Source organism: Microtus oregoni, unplaced genomic scaffold (genome assembly GCF_018167655.1).
Source record: "Microtus oregoni isolate MIOR12 unplaced genomic scaffold, Mior012 000002F_ref0000024, whole genome shotgun sequence".
NCBI classification, from domain to species: domain Eukaryota; kingdom Metazoa; phylum Chordata; class Mammalia; order Rodentia; family Cricetidae; genus Microtus; species Microtus oregoni.
Window position 1 is genome coordinate 3428532 of NW_024543061.1, and position 20628 is coordinate 3449159.

The 20628-nt window shown below is 38.4% G+C and overlaps 1 protein-coding gene across 1 annotated transcript; it reads right to left on the bottom strand.

The window, feature by feature from the left end:
* Positions 1-694: 694 nt before the first annotated feature.
* Positions 695-1143, bottom strand: LOC121443289 (enhancer of rudimentary homolog). Its single transcript, XM_041644995.1, has one exon. The coding sequence runs from the start codon at positions 1052-1054 to the stop codon at positions 695-697; it is 360 nt and encodes a 119-aa protein (XP_041500929.1). The 5' UTR covers positions 1055-1143.
* Between the last annotated feature and the right edge of the window lie 19485 nt (positions 1144-20628).

Consider the following 20628-nt stretch of genomic DNA (forward strand, 5'->3'; position numbering starts at 1 on the left):
ATAACACATAAATAGGAGAGTGAGGTTCTTTTCCTCCATGATAACAATATTAAATCATAAAATAATTACCAAAATACATTGTAGATCAATAGTTTCTTTCTCCTTTCCTCCAGCTTGAAGTTGAATTCCTAAACCTGATTGAATTCCCGTGTGTGTGCACTTGCCTACATAGACCAGTAGAGGGTGTGTACTTGCATCCTTTATCACTGGCCACATTCCTTTGAGGCAGGGTTTCTACCTGAAAATCTGGATTTCATGTTCTTTTTTTTTTTTTTTTTTTTTTTTTTTTACAACTACAGAACATTTCTTTATTTTCATTAAGACTTTCCCAGAGGACATAACTAAGCTTGTCACCACCCCACCCCTCACAGGGGTTAGTGCACTCACTGCTGTAAAGCAGACACCAACAGTTTCAAGGACTGGAACCAACCTTAAATGGCAAAGAACACTCTCTGAATTATCATAAAAATGTTTAAGTAAAAAAAAAAAGAAAGAAAAGAAAAGAAAAAGAGTAAAGGGGCAATAATGGTGGTTTTCAGAATGAAAGTATCATTCATTTTCCATGTCATACATTCAACCTTGGCTCTAGCGTAACAAAATGGAAACAGGATTAATATCATACAAAATGTTCACTACAGCACGCTATATGCACCTGTTCCAAGCCCACCCCCAGCCCCTAATGCTTCCAACTCAACTACTTCCCAGCTGGTTGGGCCTGTCGACGAAGAAGCACGTAGATCTTCTCTTTGATCCAGTCTTTGTTATAAGGCTGGTACGTCTGTGTATCAGCTTGGTAAACAAGACAGCTGAGATCTGCCAGATCATCAATAAAATCAAACAACTGACTGATATCATATGTGATGGAGGGGCTGTTGGGATTCATTCTTTTCAGATGTTCTTCATACATCTTACAAACACCTTCCATGCACTCATTCACAGACTCACAGTCTGCATAAGTCCTGCCTTCTGGCCTCTTGGTAGGCTGTACCAGCAAAATGGTGTGAGACCCACGTTCGGCGAACAGCAAGGCAGCGAGTTTGTCAATTTCAGTCATAGGTCTGAAACACGTCACCCGGCTATTGTCCCAACTGCTCGCTAGTGCATCTGGAGAGAAAGAAGGGGCACTCCATGCCTCCCTCTTCCCGGCAGCCATCCTCAAAGCCATCCTATGCCCTCCGCACAGCTCGCTCCCCTGGATTTCATGTTCTTAAACTAAGCTGGCAGTCAACAAACTCTATCGATCCTCTCGTCTGTCCCCAAGTCCCTCACAGTACTGAGGCCACAGATGTGGGAGACAATGCCTTGTTAGGTGGGTGCTTGAACATGAAGTAAGATCAAAACCCAGTGCCATTGTCCTTGGCTTCTCATCAGCCCTCATTGTCCGCCATGTTCAGAGAGTCCGGTTTTATCCCATGCTTTTTCAGTCCCAGTCCATCTGGCCTTGGTGAGCTCCCAATAGATCAGTCCCACTGTCTCAGTGGGTGGGTGCACCCCTCGCGGTCCTGACTCCCTTGCTCATGTTCTCCCTCCTTCAGATCTTCATTTGGACCTTGGGAGCTCAGTCCAGTGCTCCAATGTGGGTGTCTGTCTCTATCTCCATCCATCGCCAGATGAAGGTTCTATGGTGATATGCAAGATATTCATCAGTATGGCTATAGAATAGAGCCATTTCAGGTTCCCTCTCCTCAGCTGCCCAAGAAACTAACTGGGGACATCTCCCTGGACACCTGGGAGCCCCTCTAGAGTCAAGTCTCTTGTCAACCCTAAGATGGCTCCCTTAATTAGGATGTAGGAGACTCTGGCCTTGGTGACGATAAACACAGTTTAGCCAGCTGGGTTGGGGTAAATTAGATTATCTTTTACAAACTGTGGTTCACTTTCAAAGAGGCCAAACGTTATTTCCTGTCAGCTTTCTTTTTTTCTCTTTTTTTCAAAAATTTTTTTTATTGCTTTATAAATAATACCTTTCAAAATTTCTACTTCCTCCCCTCCTCCCATTTCCCTCCTGCTTCCCCACTCACTCTCCCCTCTTCCACTCCAGTCCTAAGAGAGGGCAGGGTATGCTGCCCTGTGGAAAGTCCAAGGCCCTAACCCCTCCATTCAGGCTTAGGAAGGTATGCATCCAAATAGCATAGGATTTCAAAAAGCAGTACATGCAGTAGAAACAAATCCCCATGCCATTATTGTTGGCTTCTCATTCCCCGTTGTCAGCCACATTCAGAGAGTTCGGTTTGATCCCATGCTTGTTCAGTACCAGTCCACCTAGGACTGTTTGGATGCACTCTTCTTTCATTTCCTTCCTTCCTTCCTTTCTCTCTCTCTCTCTCTCTCTCTCTCTCTCTCTCTCTCTCTCTCATATTTTCTTCTTATTTTGTATTTATTCTTCTCTCATACAATTTATCCTCGTCACAGCCTCCCTTCTCTCCATTCCTTTCAGTTCAAACTCCAGTTACACGCTCCCCCAGATACACTGTTCCCCTGTTTCCACTCGGGAAAGAGTGTTGCTCACAGGGATAATCAATTTAAAATGAAATAAAAGATGGTTTAAGACTATGCACAATCTCTCAGATCAAGATTGGATGAGGTAACCCAGTAGGAGAAAAAGTGGTACATTCTTTTTTTTTAATTGACTATGTTAAAGGTCCTCTAATATTGTTAATCTTAACAAATGGTTGCATTTGTTTATATTCCTTTAAATTCTACTCTTGTTTTTTATTATTTCTTCTCATGAACTTTATTTGAGTATTGTTTGTACTTGATTTTCTGTTACTAAGTTTCATCACTGAGTTACTTATTTCTAATCTTTCTGATTTTTTTTTAATTTTACATTTAGATCTATAAATGTCCTTAGTACTGTTTATAAATGTGCCAAAAAGATTTGGCTGCATTTTTATTTTTGTGTCATCTAGAAATTTGTTTCTTTGATTTATTTATCATTAATCAGTTATATAAACTTCATAAACTTAAATATACCTTAATTTAAAATTTAATTTAAACTTTCAAAATATTAATTAAATATTAATGTTTAACTAATAAATTGACAATAATATCGATAAATTCATAATAATAAATATTAATATAAAATATTGATGAATTAATAATAATAAATATTAATATAGACTAATATTAATTAGTCTATAGGAAACCTGTGATACCTTTAAGACTAGGCACCACTGCTGAGTGAATGAATGGAAGATAATATTTTCCAAACTAATGGGATATGGAACCAAGCTGGTTTCACTACCTTATCATATTGTCTAGCTAAAATATATCTCTGTTTGACCTTGAAAATATTCCATGACTACATTTTCAATTGTAATGCATCATTATCTCCATTTCTTTATTATACTAAATAGTTTGTAAAAATAATTTTCAAGTACTAAAATTGCATTACATTGTGAAGTGAGTTATATTGGTACAAGACTTTGAACAGGGTAGAAATGTATGTGCAGTATGATTTAATAAAAATAACTTCAATTTGTATAAGTACATATAAAATCCATATCAACGTCAAATAAGACTAGTAGCTGAATTTATGGATTAAAAACAGATTCAGTAATCTACCTCTTTATTCTATCATTTCTACAACATATATACAGTTATAGAAAAATAACCTCAATTTTATAACATTAGAGAAAAATCCAAGTCAATATAAAATATATAAAACTAGTAGTTGCTTTTGATTTAAAAGTAGATTTATCCTATCATATTGATATTCTCCTTTTTACTTTTGAATGAGAATGATGAATCTCATCTCCTTTGTCCAGCTTTTTTTTTTTTGACCATTGCCAATAACAACTTGTAACCCTCCCCTAAAATATACATAACCCATTGAATGACCATAAACTTCCTACCCCATTTATGGAAAATATGGTCATCATGTTCTTTAGCTTTCTTCCTTCTGCCTGGTGTCAATCGCATCTTTAGAGGATGCTGAAAAAAATTGGGGTAATCATCAAATCCAGAGAGAAATAGCTGTAACATTTATTGTCCACTCTATATAATGGAAAAGTGCAGCACTTATTTCAAGTCCTGCCAAGAGTAGTGTGTGAGGCTGTATCTTCTCAAATAGCCATCTTGAAATTGTTCTGAGCAGTTTGTAGTCAAAAGCCTATCTTTAGGTTGTGTTTGTCAGCTTAGCGCATTATTATAGTCCAGGTGGAATCATTGCTGTGAGACTCCATTCTTGCTTTGGGAAATCCAGAGGTTGCTGAGAAGGATGGTCATAGTACACTGTAGAAAATTTAACCATTTTAAATGTCATACACAGCAGATCACAAAGATGCAAAAGGACCATAATTTGCTATGTATATTTAGAGTACAAAAACTTAGTTGCAAGTTACCTGATAGAGACTCAAACCTGAGATTACATACGGGAAGCTAGATAATACCCTTTTCTAGAATTAGTTAGTATTCTACATGAGTGTTAATATCATGACAAAACATATATGTATTTCTTATAACTTTTGAGATAATATTTGTACCCTAACAAAAGTTTTAAAGTCAAAAATAATGTCAAAGAATTATGAGATTAAACATAAAATAATACCTATTTTTAGATTTGCTTCTGTCCAATATGAGGTGGCTCTTCTGATGTGAGACAGATACTATGGATTATCCTTTTAATGAGTAGCCTTGGGTTTAGGCAAGTAGAAATACACACCAATTCTAAGGATAGTTTTAAATTTTTAATTGAACTGGAACTACCGAAAAACAATTTGTATTATGTATCTGTGAAGGCGTAAGTCACAAACAATGCCACAATAGTTTGGAATTATGATTAATAGGGTGGTATTTATTTAAAGTGGAAAAAACTTACAGATCACTGTCCCATGCAACAGCCCTCTATGCAACCAGGAAGGGAGTCTAGTCGCCAGTGGAGCAGGAAGAGAAGAGAGAGAGGAGAGGGAAGTAGCCAGTTTTTTAAAGGGAGAGAGACCACGCACCAATGGGCTGGTATCTCAGCAGCTATAGGCTGGAGGAGTGGGAGGATGTCCCACAATACTTCCCCCTTTTGTTTAAATAAGAGAGTTCTAAACCTACTATGAAATTATATACAATAAGTACAAATGTCCTATTCTAACTAGCTTGGTCTTGTATAATAAATAACTTGGCCAAGTCATGAGAGAAAGTAACTACATTTATATAGTCTTCAACCCCATCGAAGATCTGAGAAGGGAAATAATGTTACCTGGATAATTAGAAAGTTCAGTAAAACAACTTCCAAAACATGTAACAAATCACAGAGACAACTAGCTACCTGGGCAATCACCCAAAGTCACATTAGCAGCATTGAAGCAACCAACTTTGGCTAAGGAATAACATAACTGACATACCATTTTCTCTTGGCAGGATATGACAGTCCTGTTTTATCCATTGATGCACATTCTGTATCTTTGTCAGTCGTTGAGGTATGGGCATTTCTTTGCCCAAAGGCCAGTTCTGCCAACAAGAAAGGCTCCATGTGGAGTGTCTTTGGTGCTCAACATTCTCTCGGGAATAGAGTGGTGTTGCCAGGAGCAATTGTGTCTCACTACCACAAAACTCTGAGTTAGATGAAAGGCCATTTTCTACAGCTCTTTGAAGAAGTTGAAGATTATCTATCTATACTGAGTATAATCTCTATATATCTAAAGAACCTGATTAGTCTAATTATAAATGACAAAGTTAGATGACTATTTATCTATATAATTCTCAATATCTATCTAACTTAAAGACTAAGAAAATAAATGACTGTGAAACAAATGAGGACAATGACCTCTGAATATAAACAATGTACAAATATACATTGCAGTAGGTAAATATATATCAATACACAAATATTATATAAGTATCTTAATCAGAGGTAAAAATGTACACTGCAATATGGTAAATATATATATCAATACAATATATGTCAATACATAAAAAATGTTTTAAACAGAGGTAGAAACATGCAAGCATACAATAGTCAATACAATTTAACTTTGTGTCAATATACAAGAATCTATACCAATATATTTGTCTAAAAAGAGTAACTCACAATTACAAATCTATTATCCCATCATCCCTCTTTTTTTTTCCAAAATGATCCCTGAGTTTATAAGATTCCTCCCCCAACCCTCAATCATATTCTAATTATAATCAACCCCTAAATGATGTCCCTAAACCCAAGGGCAAACTTTACTGGGAGAGGGAACATCGTCCTCTAGAATTACTTCCAGCTGTCATGGGGGCGATGTTCTTTCTGGGGGATCCTGTGAAAGTAAAATGAGGGTTAAATATCAAGATCAATGTCTTTTAAAATTGCCAATAGTCTCTGAGTATTTTGTGCAGGTCTGGCCAAAATGTTGTATAAGATGTGCACTATTTCAGCTAACCAAGTTGGAACTGTCTTGTGCAGCTGGTACCCAAAGCAGGACTTGTAGTAGCGCTATCAGTATCATGACGTCATATCAACCAGGTGGAGTTGTTGTTATGGGGTCCCATCTTCTTCCTGGAAACTTCAAATGTCACTACAGGAAAAACTCATTGTTCATTATGAAAAACTTAAACATTAATCATATAGACATATATGTATATATTCACTGAAAGGCATGATAGATATATTCAATGAAAAGTATGATAGATATGAAGAAAAGCAAAGATGTTTTCTAAACTCATATTTCTTTCTGTCCCATATCATGGCTCTTGACATGAGACAGAAACTCCAGAAACTCTGGGTTTTTCTCTTACTAACAGGTTTGGAATTGGAGAGGGACTGAGCCAGAGTCCAACTTCAAAACCAGCTTTATAAATTGAGAAATATGGTTTAATATTACTTACAAAACCCATTCAGTTTTCTTGATATTTCCTATTGGGCAGGCATTTTTCCATCTGTCAGTATCCAAACATCCAGGGTCCCTTGAATTTTTCAAAGATGACTGTTTTCCTGTGGAGATAAGAACAGAACCCTGCCCCCATTCTATATGTTTTTCTTACCACGTGTATGAATATCATCATTGTGGATGAGTTGTCATTTCTCCTTTCCAAGAGGTTTCTCCTCTTCAAATTGAAACTTTATTAATTTTGATGGTATCCACAATTTTTCTTCTCCTGTGGAAACAAGAGCAAAACCCCTTCCCCAACGTAGCACATCTACTGGCTTCCATTGAGAGGTCAGCACATCTTTGAAATAAATCGGTTGATTTAGTTCAGCAGACATTTCCATTATCCAATGTCTTTCTGCTGCTGTCGTTCCTTTCTCATTAGCGTTAAGAAAATTCAAGGTTAATAAAGCATTATGTAATCTATTTCTGGGTATATTTTCAGTCCCTTTCTGTTTGTTCAGCATATCCTTTATAGTACAATTTGATCTTTCTATAACTGCCTGACCTGTAGGATTATTTGGTATACCTGTAATGTGTTTTATATTATAATAATCAAAAAAGTGTTTCATTTTCTTAGATACATATGCTGGACCATTATCTGTCTTTATTTGTGCAGGTATACCCATGATGGCCATAACTTCCAATAAATGTGTGATTACTGAATCAGCCTTTTCTGAGCTCAGGGCAGTAGCCCATTGAAAACCTGAATACGTGTCTATGGTATAGTGTACATATTTTAATTTACCAAATTCCATAAAGTGGAACACATCCATCTGCCAGATTTCATTTTTCTTAGTACCCTTTGGGTTACTCCCTGCAGGCAACGGTGTTTGATTATAGAAAGAACAAGTAGGACATCTCTTTATAATGTCCTTAGCTTGTTGCCAAGTAATGGAAAATTCTTTCTTGAAGCCTTTACTATTGACATGATGCTTCTTATGATATTCTGAGGCCTGCAACACACTTCCAATCAATAATTGATCAACCTCAGCGTTGCCTTGGTCTAGAGGACCAGGCAGACCTGTATGGGAGCGGATGTGTTATGTACATCAGACAAAGCCTGTTCCTGATTATGTCTTGTACCTGGATAAACAGTGAAGTCAATTCTGTGTCAAATGGTATAAATTCAGCGGTTTCGATATGCAAGATAACTCTTTCTGCATATTGTGAATCTGTAACTATATTAAGAGGTTCTTTAAAATCCCTTAGCACCATAAGAATGGCATATAATTCTGCCTTCTGGACAGAATTATAAGGGCTTTGTTCCACCTTACTCAATTCATCTGACTTGTAACCTGCTTTCCCTGATTTATTTGCATCAGTATAGAATGTACGGGCTCCAGTTATTGGAGCATCACATACAATTCTAGGAAGAATCCAAGAAGTTCTTTTTATGAGGTTAAGTCTACCACTTTTGGGATAGTTGCTATTAATTTCTCCCAAAAAATTAGCACAAGCTCTTTGCCATGGTTCATTGTCTTCCCATAACTTTTTTATTTCTTCAGTAGTAAAAGGCACTATAATTTCTGCTGGGTCTATACCTGCTAGTTGACGAAGTCTCAGCTTACCTTTTATAATTAATTCAGAGACTTTTTCCACATAAGTTTTTAATTTTTTACTTGGTTTATTAGGTATAAATATCCACTCTAAAATATTATCTTCCCTCTGCATTAGAATCCCTGTAGGGGAAATTCTGGAATGTAATATGACTAGGATGCAGCTAAGATTTGGGTTCACCCTATCCACATGTGCCTCCTGTGTTTTTTCCTCAATCATTGTCAGTTCCTTTTCTGCTTCAGCTGTCAGTTTTCTTGGACTATTCAAATCTTTATCAACATCTAAGGTTTTGTTTAAATGAACTATTAGATCAGGTGTTATCCCAACAGCTGGTCGTAGACTGGAAATGTCTCCTAACAATCTTTAGAAGTCGTTAAGAGTCTTTAACCAGTCTCTCCTAATTTTTGCCTTTTGCGTTTTAATTTTCTCTAACCCTATTCTGTAACCTAGGTAATTAATAGAATTTCCTCTTTGAATCTTTTCAGGGGCAATTTGTAATCCCCACCTAGGCAAGATTTTCTTTACTTCTTCAAACATCCTTTTTAAGTATCTTTATTTGAATCAGATAGCAAGATGTCATCCATGTAATGATAAATTATGGATTTGGGGACTTGTTTACGAATTATTTCCAATGGCTTACTTACAAAAAATGGGCACAATGTAGGACTATTGAGCATACCCTGTGGGAGGATAGTCCATTGATATCTCCTATTAGGCTGGGAATTATTAGAACTTGGCACTGTGAAGGCAAATTTTTCTCTATCGTTTTCTTGTAACGGTATAGTGAAAAAACAATCTTTCAAATCAATAACTATAAGAGGCCATCCTTTTGGTAACAGAGAAGGCAAAGGAATTCCAGATTGTAGTGGGCCCATAGGTTGAATTACTTTGTTGACAGCTCTTAGACCTGTCACCATTCTCCATTTACCAGATTTCTTTTTTACAACAAACACAAGAGAATTCCAATGGCTGGTTGATTCTTCAATATGGTGAGCATCTAGTTGCTCTTGCACCAGCTGTTCCAATGCCTGTAGTTTATCTTCAGCTAGAGGCCACTGTTTGATCCATATTGGCTTCTCAGTTAGCCATTTTAAAGGTAGGGCTGTTGGTACCTCTAAAGGTTTGGTATTTGCTGTATGTTCTTGTACAGCCTGAATGGCTGGTGATCTTTTTCCATAACACCTCATCATATCCTTCCCAGAATTATGAGTTCCTGGAAATACAGGAATGTTAATCTGGGTATTCCATTGCTGTAGCAGGTCATGGCCCCTTAAATTTATGGCAATATTGGCTATATATGGCCTTAGTCTTCCTATTTGTCCTTTGGGCCCTATGCATTCAACCCATCTTGTGCTTTGTTTTACATGAGATAGGGTTCCAATTCCCAGGAACTGAACATCTACCTCTTGAAGAGGCCAATTTGGATGCCAAGATTCTGGGGTAATGATACTTACATCTGCACCTGTGTCTAATAAGCCTTCAATAAAAGTGCCATTTATACAGACTCTTAGCTTTGGTCTTTGATCATTAATAGAAGTCTACCAAAATATACATTTACTCTGTCCTACAAGGTTTTTTGACTCATCCTCCACACGTAATTCATCATTTAGACCAGTATTACTTTTTACAGCAGAAATTAGAGCTTTTAATTTTCTTGGTGAGGCATGTTCTCCACTGTGATTGGGAATGACTGGGCCACTGTTGGCTTGGGGGCCTGCGAGAGGCCCCCCATGGAGTTTCCCGATGATAGCGGATTGCCCCGTCTGTCTGTTGTTGACTTACATTCGTTGGACCAATGCCGGCCTTTACCTCATCTCCTACATATACCTGAAGCCTGAGGTCTCCTAATTTTGTCATTCCCAGAAGAGATATTATTCCTAGAAATTCTTTGCCTGCAATCCCTTTGCATATGTCCTAATTTACCACAATTAAAACACCTGGCAGTTTGATGTCTCCTCATTGCTTTGTAAATCGCTTCTCGTACCCAAGATTCATCATTATAGCTAAACGTCTCAACATTCATCGTATGCTGAAACCATTCATCCATAGGTGCTGATTTAGACTTTAAAGGCCCAATTATCTTTTTGAATTCTATGTTTGCATTCTCAAAAGCTAGAGATTCAAGAAGTGTTCGTCTAGCTTCTGGGTCTGTTACCCCTATGTCCAGAGCCTTAATTAATCTTTGCAAAAAGTCAATAAAGGGTTCTCTCTGTCCCTGCCTAATTCTGGTATATGATTCAACCCTTTTTTGCTAGATCTTGTATCCTATTCCAAGCATTCAAAGCTGCTTGGTGACATAGACACAGTACTTCATCATCATAAAGAGCTTGGACCTGTGGATCAGCATATTCTCCTGCACCAAGAATTTGATCTTGGGAAACCTCAACACATTTTGCTCTTCCTTGCTGTTCCATATGTTTGGATTCCTCTCTGAAATAAATTCCAAACATCAAGGAAGGTCCATTATCTAAAACTGCAGACACTAACTGATGGAAATCATGGGGGGTAGCTCTAGCATTAGAAGCCCAAGTCCTTATCATTTCCTTTACGTATGCAGAGTGCAAGCCAAAATTAACAATAGCTTGCTTAATTTCTTTTAGATCATTCATTGCTATTGGTGTCCATATAGCTTCTCTGACTCCCTTTTAGCCTTTAGAAGTTGACATTTTGTCAGAATTAAGTATAGGGTATGCCGCTAAAACCTTGGGTAAGCCAGTTCTAATAGCTGGTGTTGGCATTGTATCCTGTCCTTGTGCCTTATTACTCTGTTCACCAGCTCCAATCATTTCTTCAATCATTTCAACTCTTTTTATTATTGTCTTTATTATTGTCTCTTTAGAATCCTGAATCTCCTGACCTGCATGAGTTTCTAGTAAAGACTGTATGGCTCTTAGGGGTGCCATGATCTTCCTATATGATAGAATATGCGAAAGAATACCGAAACCTAGTAACCAGTAAATTAACTTATCCCCATAGTCATATAAACCTTGCATGATATAACCCATTGTATTGGCAACCAGAACAGTAAAATTCGCGTTGGAAACGAAAACTGCCATATTGCCTATTATCCAGCAGGTGGCGCTATTGCCAAGTCGCGACGAAAACAGGGTCCTGTTTCAGAGTCTGCCTAGTATTTGTTAAAAACTGGAAAATGTAAGTTGTTCAACAAAGTAAATGTAATTAAATCAATTCCAGAGACGGAACCAGAAACCCAGAATCCAGGGGTAGAGAAGAACAACCTGGAAGCTGCTTATGCCTCCACGTGACAGAGTCACCCTGAGGGGTTGCAGCTTTCAGCAACCGCGTGCTCTGGTTCGCGCCACTTAAGAGCTGTGCTTGTAAGGGTGATTTAAAAACAACTCAGAAAGAGCAAACCACACGGCAGAAACTATGCGGGCCTGTGGAGTTTAAATCCACGTGGGGAGGTCAAGGCCGCCAGCAGCAGCTGAGGATGGGAGGGCTCCTGCCAAGCCGAACTCACGGCCGGCAGTCAGAGCGGGGAAAGAAGAGGTTCTAAAACCAAACGTTGGGAGCCAAATGAAGGCGTAAGTCACAAACAATGCCACAATAGTTTGGAATTATGATTAATAGGATGGTATTTATTTAAAGGGGAAAAAACTTACAGATCACTGTCCCATGCAACAGCCCTCTACACAACCAGGAAGGGAGTCTAGTCGCCAGCAGAGCAGGAAGTGAAGAGAGAGAGGAGAGGGAAGTGGCCACTTTTTTAAAGGGAGAGAGACCACGCCCCAATGGGCTGGTTTCTCAGCAGCTGTAGCCTGGAGGAGTGGGAGGACCTCCCGCAACATATCTGTAAAGAAAAGCAGAAACAAACATTTGTAGAGATTTTTTTTTTGCCTGTTTGAGATGTGATATACTAATATGCCACTTGAATCTTTTACATGGGATATTTTTTTTCTGGATGATTTGTTCTTTTTCTTTAGATATATCATTTTCCCAATGGTCTTCAGATTCTATTTTATTTATTTATTTATTAAAAATATCCACCTTCTCCCCACCTCCCATTTGCCTCCAACTCCCTCCCTTCCCCTCCCTCTCCAGTCGTAAGAGCAGTCATGGTTCCCTGCCCCATGGGAAGTCCAAGGTCCTCCCCCATCCATCCAGGTATAGGAAGGTGAGCATCCAAACAAACCAGGCTCCCACAAAGCCAGTCCATGCAGTAGAATCAAAACCCTGTGCCATTGTCCTTGGCTTCTCAGTCACCTCTCATTGACAACCATATTCAGAGGGTCCAATTTGATCACATGATCCATCAGTCCTAGTCCAGCTGGCCTTGGGAAGCTCCTATTAGAACAGACCCACCATCTCAGTGAGTGGACACAACCCTCGCGATCCTGATTCCTTGCTCATGTTCTCTCTCTTTCTGCTCCTCATTTGAACCTTGGGAGCTCAGTCCAGTTCTCCAATGTGGGTCTCTGTCTCTATCTTCATCCCTCGCCAGATGAAGGATCTATGGTGATATGCAAGATATTCATCAGTGTGTCTATGGGAGAAGGCCAGTTCAGGAACCCTCTCCTCTGCTGCCCATGAACCTAGTTGGGGAAATCCCTTGGACACCTGGGAACCCCTCGAAAGCCAAGAATCTAGGCAACCATAATATGGCACTCTAGGTTAGGATAACTTCTTCCCTGCTCCCATATCCACCCTTACTCCATCTCAATTATCCCATTCCCTCAAGCTCTCCCCAATCCTCCCCTTCTCCCTTCTCTCTCCCCCCTCCACTTCTCCCCAATCCACACCCACCCCCGTGCTCCCAACTTTTGTCCGACGATGTTCTCAACTGCCAATATCAAGGAGGATAACTATATGTTTTTTTGGGGGGGGGGTTCACCTTCTTATTTAGCTTTTCTAGGATCACGAACTATAGACTCTATGTCCTTGGTTTATGGCTAAAATCCGGTTATGAGTGAGTACATACCATATTCCTCTTCTTGGGTCTGGGTTATCTCACTCAGTAAAGTGTTTTCTGTTTCCATCCATTTGCATGCAACATTCAAGATGTCATTGTTCTTTACTGCAGAGTAGAATTCTAATGTATATATGTGCCATACCTTCTTTATCCATTCTTCTATTGAGGGGCACCTAGGTTGTTTCCAGGTTCTGGCTATTACAAATAGTAATGCTATGAACATAGTTGAACAAATGCTTTTGTAGTAGGATTTGGCATCTCTTGGGTATATTCCCAAGAGTGGAATTGCTGGATCCTGAGGTATGTATGTTTCCTGAAAAACTGCCACACTGATTTCCAAAGTGGTTGCACAAGTTTGCATTCCCACGAACAATGGATGAGTGTTCCCCTTACACCAAAACCTCTCCAGCATAGGCTATCATTGCTGTTTTTGATTTTAGCCATTCTGACAGGTGTAAGATGATATCTCAAAGTTGTTTTGATTTGCATTTCCCTGATCGCAAAGAATGTTGAGCATGACCTTAAGTGTCTTTTGGCCACTTGAATTTCTTCTGTTGAGAATTCTCTGTACAGTTCAGAACCCCGTTTTTAATTGGGTTAATTTGAGTTTTAATGTCTAGTTTCTTGAGTTCGTTATATATTTTGGAGATCAGACCTTTGTCTGATGCGGGGTTAGTGAAGATCTTTTCCCATTCAGTAGATTGCCTTTTTGTTTTAATGACAGTGTCCTTTGCATTACTGAAGTTTCTTAGTTTCAGGGGGTCCCATTTATTCATTGTTGCTCTTATTGTCTGTACTACTGGGGTTATACATACGAATTGGTCTCCTGTGCTCATGTGTTGCATACTACTTTTCACTTTCTCTTCTATCAAATTCATCGTGGTCAGATTTATATTGAGGTCTTTAATCCATTTGGATTTGAGTTTTGTGCATGGTGATAGATATGGATCTATTTTCATTCTTCTACATATTGAAATCCAGTTATGCCAGCACAATTTGTTAAAGATGCTTTCTTTTTTCCTTGTATAATTTTAGCTCCTTTGTTGAAAATCAGGTGTTCATAGGTTTGTGGGTTAATATCCGGTCTTCGGTTCAATTCCATTGGTCAGCATCTCTGTTTTTATGCCAATACCAGGCTGTTTTCAATACTGTAGCTCTGTAATAGAGCTTGAAGTCAAGGATGGTAATGCCTCCATAAGTACTTTTATTGTATAGGATTGTTTTAGCTATCTCGGTTTTTTTTTTTCATATAAAGTGATTATTTTTCTTTCAAGGTCTGTGAAGAATTTTGTTGGGATTTTGATGGGAATTGCATTGAATCTATAGATTGCCTTTGGTAGAATTGCCATTTTTACTATGTTGATCATACCTATCCAAGATCATGGCAGATCCTTCCATTTTCTGGTGTCCTCTTCAATTTCTTTCTTCAAAGGCTTAAAGTTCTTGTCAAATAGATCTTTCACTTCATTGGTTAGAGTTACCTCAAGATATTTTATGCTATTTGTGGCTATTGTGAAAGGTGATGCTTCTCTGATTTTCCTCTCTGCTTCTTTATCCTTTGTGTATATTAAGGCAACTGATTTTTTGGAGTTGATCTTGTATCCTGCCACATTACTAAAGGTATTTTTCAGCTGTAGGAGTTCTTTGGTATATTTTTTGGGGTCACTTATGTACACTATCATATCATCTGCAAATAATGAAAGTTTAGCTTCATCCTTTCCAATTCGAATCCCCTTGATCTCCTTATGTTTTCTTATTGTTATTGCTAGAACTTCAAGCACGATATTGAAGAGGTATGGAACGAGTGGACATCCTTGTCTTATTCCTGATTTTAGTGGGATGGCTTTCAGTTTCTCTCCATTTAATTTGATGTTATCTGTCAGCTTGCTGTATATAGTTTTTATTATATTTAGGTATGAACCTTGTATCCCTAATCTCTCCAAGACCTTTATCATCAAGGGGTGTTGAATTTTATCAAATGCCTTTTCAGCATCTAATGAAATGATTATAATTTTTCTTTCACTTTATTTATATAATGGATTACATTGATAGATTTGCATATGTTGAACCAGCCCTGCATTTCTGGGATGAAGCCTACTTGATCAGAATGGATAATTTTTCAAATATGTTCTTGGATTCGGTTTGCCAGTATTTTATTGAGAATTTTTGCGTCGATGTTCATGAGTGAGATTGGCCTGTAATTTTCTTTCTTGCTTGAGTCTTTGTGTGGTTTTGGTATCAGAGTAACTGTAGCTTCATAAAAGGAATTTGGCAATGACTCTTCTTTTTCTATATTGTGAAATACATTAAGGAGTATAGGTATTAGCACTTCTTGGAAGTTCTGGTAGAATTCTGCATTAAAACCATCTGGTCCTGGGCTTTTTTTGGTAGGGTGGTTTTTGATAACCTCTTCTAATTCTTCGCTACTTACAGGTCTTTTAAAATTGTTCTCCTGGTCTTGATTTAACTTTGGTATATTGTACTTATCTAAAAAACTGTTCATTTCTTTTTCATTTTCCTATTTTGTGGCATACAGGCTTCTGTAGTAAGATCTAATGATTCTCTGAATTTCCTCTGTGTCTGTGGTTTTGTCCCACCTTTCATTTCTGATCTTAATAATTTGCATGTTCTCTCTCTGCCTTTTGATTAGTTTGGATAGGGGTTTGTCAATCTTGTTGATTTTTTCCAAGAACTAGCTTTTTTTTTTTTCATTGATTCTTTGGATTTTTTTCTGTGTTTCTATTTTGCTGATTTCAGCCCTCAGTTTGATTATTTCCAGTCTTCTACTCCTCCTGGTTGAGTTTGCTTCTTTTTTTCCTAGAGCTTTTAGGTGTGCTGTTAGGTCTCTCAATAGAAGAATGAATAAAGAAGGTGTGGCACATATATACTTTAGAGTTCTACTCAGCGGAAAAAAAATGATATCTTGAACTTTGCATGCAAATGGATGGAAACAGAAAAAAAACACTTTACTGAGTGAGATAATCCAGACCCGAAAAGAGGAATATGGTATGTATTCACTCATAAGCAGATTCTAGCCATAAACCAAGGACATAGAGTCTATAGTTCATGATCCTAGAGAAGCTAAATAAGAAGGTGAATCCCCCCCCCAAAAAAAAACACATAGTTATCCTCCTGGATATTGGCAGTTGAGAAGATCGTCGGACAAAAGTTGGGAGCACGGGGGTGGGTGTGGATTGGGGAGAAGGGGAGGGGGGAGAGAGAAGGGAGAAGGGGAGGATTGGGGAGAGCTTGAGGGAATGGGATAATTGAGATGGAGTAAGGGTGGATATGGGAGCAGGGAAGAAGTTATCCTAACCAAGGGAGCCATTTTAGGGTTGACTAGATTCTTGGCCCTAGAGAGGTTCCCAGGTGTCCAAGGGGATTTCCTCAACTAGTTCCTTGGGCAGCCGAAGTGAGGGTGCCTGTACTGGCCTTATCCTATAGCCACACTGATGAATATCTTGCATATCACCATCGAACCTTCATCAGGGGATGGATGAAGATAGAGACAGAGACCCACATCGAAGAACTAGACTGAGCTCTGAAGGTCCAAATGAAGAGAAGGATGGAGAACATGAGCAAGGAAGTCAGGACTGTGATGGGTGCCTCCACCCACTGAGACAATGGGACTGTTCTAATGGGAGCTCACCAAGGCCAGCTGGACTGGAAATGATGGGGCATGTGATTAAACTAGACTCTCTGAATGTGGCTGACATGAGCGCTGACTGAGAAGCCAAGGACAATGGCACTGAGTTTTGATTTTGCTATATGGACTGGCCTTGTGGGAGACTAGTCTGTTTGGATATTCACCTTTCTAGAGCTGGATGCCAGGGGGAGGATCTTGCACTTCCCACAGGGCAGGAAACCCTGACTGCTCTTAGGACTGGAGAGGGAGGGGGAGGGGGGAGTTGGAAGGAAATGGGAGGAGGTGAAAATTTTAATAAATAAATTTTAAAAAGGAAAAAAAAGTTGTGGTAAGAGATACTAAAGTTTAACTCTTCACAGTTGAGGCTTCTGTCAAGAGTCCTTAAGGCGATTGACACGAAGTTTGATTATGCTCCAATGAGTCTATGAGCAACACATATTAAAGGTACATACTTCCCCCCCTCCCCTTTTTGTAGAAGAACACAGGGTGAGACGGTGGACCTGCAGGATTGGGTATCCAATGTGATCAGGGCACAGTGTGAAATACCCAAATAATGTCTAAAAAAAATTGTTTGTCAAATTTTAAGTAAAGGCAAAGCCTGGACATCATGACAGACACTGTGACAATGGACTATAAAAATCAATTCTGACATGGCCCTGGATATGGAATTTTAGAAATTTTTGGAGTCAGCATCTGGTGAGGGATTGTTGGGCAGAAGAAACAATCATAAAAATGTGAAGAAGAGAAAAAACCTAGCCTAATTTAGATATATCCATGGCTCTGTTTTCAAACCCATGCCTTCACTGTGCCCACAAGACCTACCTGTTTCTAATTAGTATCAACCTTCAGATACCTTCCCTGTTTTATCGATTTTCAAACCACAGTGGAATATAAGCTTATATAATAATCTTCATTCTCCCTAAGGTAGAATATAGGAATTAGTTTTGGGGTCGTTTTCTTTGACCTAAGTGGATTTTACTCTTTGATAGATATGGGCTTAATTAATTGTTTTAATAGTTACATATGTGTCACTTAATATATTTCATCATAAATTTAAGCTGTAATTAATATTCAACTGTGTTATTTAGGGTTACTATTTCTGTGGTGAAACACCATGATCAAAAACAATGTGGGAGGAAGGGTTTACTTGGCTTGTGTATTTTGTATCACAGACTATTAAGAAAAGCCCAGGCAGGAACTCATATAGGGCAGGATATTAGAGGCAGGACCTGATGCAGAAGTCATGGAGAGTTGCTGCTTATTGGCTTGCTCTTCATGGCTTGTACAATCTGCTTCCTTACAGAATCCAGGACTACCAATCCAGTGTTAAACCACCCACAATGGGCTAGACCCTTCCACATCAATCATATATTAAGAAATGCCCTACAGGCATGCCTCAGCTGTTTTTATGGATTTTCTCAATTGAGATTATCTTCTTTCAGATGATTATAGCTTGTTTCAAGTTGACATAAAACCAACCTGAACATCAACTCTTTCTAGTTTTTATCTACATAGATAATGCCACAATCTTATTCACCTATTTTGCTTTCCTCAAAAGTGGAATTATTTGTAAAGCATAAATAAAATTTTAAAACTTAATGGATATTGTTGCATATCAATATTCAATTCAGAAAATAGTTTATTTAGGCTTAATATTGCCATACACTCTTGTAATCTCATCATTCCAGAGGCCACTTCAGGAGTTTTGTATATTCCAGGAGAGACTGAATTACATGGTAATACTCTATCTCAGAAAGAATGTAGTATTGGTTAATGATGTGTAAGGCTCTTCTCTGGGGCAGACCATTCTTGTTTTAGCATTCCCCAGTTTTAAGTGGTTCTTTGTATAGGCTTGAGGTTGTTTGAACATTTTCCTTTCCCTGTTTGCATGACCATAGGTTTCATCATTTCTGAAGCATTATTATTTTGGCACTCATATGTAACAAAAATTAAAGAATAAGTAAATTTGAAGAAAAGCATGGGTGTGGAAGTAGAGTTCAAAGGAGAAGAGGGGATTGGTATATGATATAATTATATTTTAAAATATCAAAACACCAAAAAATATATAATACCGCAGTTGTTACTTGCTTTTGTTTTCTAGAATCAGGTGATCTTTGCTTCACTTTCTTTTGTTTTCATATTCTCTAATATTACTATTACACTTGTCATTCTGTACATTTCCTGGACTTATCATTTGTTGTATGAGGAGGAGCAGACTGCGTCCCACCGCCTGCTAGCTTAACCCCAGATATAACCACACAGAAATTGTATTAATTAAATTACTGCTTGGCCCATTAGCTCTAGCCTCTTATTGGCTAACTCTCACATCTTGATTTAACCCATTTCTAATAATCTGTATATCACCATGAGGTCGTGGCTTACTGGGAAAGATTCTAACGTAAGTCCATCTCAGGCCAGAGATTCATAGAGTCTGATACACTTCCCTTCTCTCCAGCATTCTGTTCTGTCTACTCTGCCCATCTAAGGACTGCCCTATTAAAAGGCCAAGGAAGTTTTTTCTGTTCAACCAATGAATGCAATGCAAATACAGAAGGACCTCCTACACCAATCACTGTAAGCACAACATGATAAACTAACAGCCATTTGGCCTTTCTTGTCTTCTGTTTTCTCAGTATAAAGGTACTCTAATTTTTATTTCCTCCACATACTTTGCTGTATTTCTGTGATCATCCAAGAAGTTTAAAAGTTTATTTCCTCTGTGTTCTTCAAGTTTTCCCTCTCAGTTTTGACATATTAGTGTAGTTATTTCTAAAGAAGGTTTTTTTTTTCTTCAATTCAGTGTTTGTTTAATGTCACAACAGGACAGTACTATGCTTAAGCAATGAAGCAGACATAGTTAAGAAAGTAATGTTTTCTCGAATGGCAAAAGAAATGGGAACTTGGGAAGATAATTGCTTAAATGTGAGACAACACAGTATGTGCACACAGGTTTTTAAAGTTTCTGCTTCGAGACAAGCAACTGCTCAGAGAGGGGAAGATCCTCTATGAGACAGGGTACATGTGCCCCACTACAAGAATGCTAGACATGATTTGATCCCCTTAACTCTCAAGTTTGCACATTCAACTGAGGATACCACAGAGTGATGCATGGTCCTGATGAGAAAGTCAAACTGGTGTGGACACACCTGTGTTTTGTTTACATAAATGGTTGTATTCCATTTTCCTTGTAGCATCATTTTATACCTCCCTTTTTGTTTACCTCTGTATTTGCCGGTAGTTTAGGCACTTACCCTTGACTGCTAATGTGTTTGCAGTAATGATACAGTTTTCTGTAAAAAATATGTGTACGTTTGTTAGTGAGTGAAGTGGAGCTCTGCATTTTATCATGGCCTATATTTAACAGACTGTTTGTTTTTTTCCTTATGCAGCATGGCTGGTGGCACAGTGAAATTCTAGCCAATGATATGTGCATGAAAGCAATGTTCACATCTTGTACTAAAAGAAAAGTAAACTGTGTTTGCTTCTTTCTGCCCAAATACACGGAGCCTTGTGTGCCTCTGGCTGTGATACTATGAGCAAGCCTCAGAAGTGGCGAGGAAGGTGGCCTGTCTATAGGAGCAGAGTGCTTCACATGATGCCAAGGTTTGGGTTCTGAAGCAGAGTTATGTGCTCAGAACACAGAGTCT